We start from the raw sequence: 1,576 nt of genomic DNA on the forward strand, positions 1-1,576 counted from the left end.
CATTTCCTCACTCATTTACAAAACACACTGATAAAACTGACACAACGAATACCTTTTAAGTTGAACAGCAATATGTCCCTATATCTCTGCTGGAACCATGTTAGAAGACAATTAGTATTCAAAGCAAACCACCGACATCAAAATACACCGCAGCACGGAAGTCTCTTGCCTTAATTAATTGTAGTTATTCTCGGCCCAAGATGTCAGCGGCAAGAGTCAAAATAAACGTTGGATTTGGTTTGAGCCTGCTGGTCTAGTTTACAAAGAGTTCTGTATAGTTGTTAATGTTAGTGCACTGCCACGGACTGCAGTGTCGGGTTGGTGTGAGTCTCCCTGGGAGTGGGGGGGCTGCTTTGGCTGGGGTCTGTCTGCGGGGAGGTGGGGCTCAGAGATTGGGGAGAGTTCGAAAGGAAGGCGGATGTGTGGGGCGTCAGCCCCGCCGAGAGACCCACCGTGGTCGGGTTGGGTTTGATGGGCACCGGAATGGCGGGTAGGGTCTGTCCTCCGTGACACAGAGATTTAAGGGGCATGCGGTAGGCCACGTAGTCACCGCTCATAGAGATAGGAGAAACAGAGTCCACCATAGTGTTGTACATGTGAGGCCAGGCCGCAGTCAGCTGGTTGTGCAGCGGGTAGCCTGCAGACACGGACTGCATGGTGGAGAACGCCAGACTCCCGGGAACCTTGTACTCTCTGGCGATGATGTTTTCTATAGCAAATGGGTGTTTAAAAGTTGATGGCTGTGACACTCCCAAGTTATAGCTGGACATCTGAGGGAGGTGTGTGCCGGTGGCAGCCAGGGCACTGAGCCTGAGATAATGGGCTGCGTCAGACTGCTTGGACTGAGCCAGGTGCTCCTGAGCAGCCATCATCATCATCACCTTGAACCGTTTACGGCGACGCAAGAAGCTCCCGTTCTCGAACATGTCCCCGCAGCTGGGGTGCAGAGCCCAGAAGCTTCCCTTCCCGGGCTGGTCCGGACGCCGCGGGATCTTGATGAAACAGTCGTTGAAGGACAGGTTGTGTCGTAAGGAGTTCTGCCACCGCTGGGTGTTCTCTCTGTAGTAAGGGAACCTGTCCATGATGAACTTGTAGATCTCGCTGAGAGGGAGCATCTTCTCCGGGCAGGACTGGATGGCCATGGCGGTGAGGGAGATGTAGGAATAGGGAGGTTTCTGGTCGCTGTACGTGTTCCTCCCTGGTCGAGGCATCCTGACAGTATTCTTTCACAACACTTTACTTCACACAACTCGTTCCGCTTAGTTTAGCTTTGTGATGGAAACTTCTCAGAACTCTTCATGAAAATTAAATATTCTGCATGCGTAAAATACAAAACACGTGAGTAGTAGCCTACTGCAGTATAAGTTTAACTGATAGAAGTTGAGTTGAGATGAGCTAAGTAGCAGCTATACTTCCATGTCCTCCCTTTTCTGCCGTGTGATAGTTGATTGTGGTGCGGTGTGATAGTTGACTGTGGTGACAGCCATATAATAGACCCCCTCAGAGCAGCTCCACTAATGTGCCACCTCTACATATCACATGACAACCACCCAGGGAGGAGGGGGCTCCTCCCGGA

At 51.3% G+C, this 1,576-nt stretch overlaps 1 protein-coding gene across 1 annotated transcript; it reads right to left on the minus strand.

Moving 5' to 3' along the window:
- Window positions 1-287: 287 nt before the first annotated feature.
- On the minus strand, window positions 288-1,211 carry LOC120037853 (forkhead box protein B1-like). The gene has a single exon (XM_038983820.1). The coding sequence runs from the start codon at window positions 1,209-1,211 to the stop codon at window positions 288-290; it is 924 nt and encodes a 307-aa protein (XP_038839748.1).
- Window positions 1,212-1,576: the final 365 nt, after the last annotated feature.

The sequence above is a fragment of the Salvelinus namaycush genome, unplaced genomic scaffold, assembly GCF_016432855.1.
Source record: "Salvelinus namaycush isolate Seneca unplaced genomic scaffold, SaNama_1.0 Scaffold193, whole genome shotgun sequence".
NCBI lineage: Eukaryota > Metazoa > Chordata > Actinopteri > Salmoniformes > Salmonidae > Salvelinus > Salvelinus namaycush.

Excerpts from the sequence above, each read along its gene's own strand:
- LOC120037853 (XM_038983820.1), bottom strand. The coding sequence starts at position 1,211 with ATGCCTCGACCAGGGAGGAACACGTACAGCGACCAGAAACCTCCCTAT.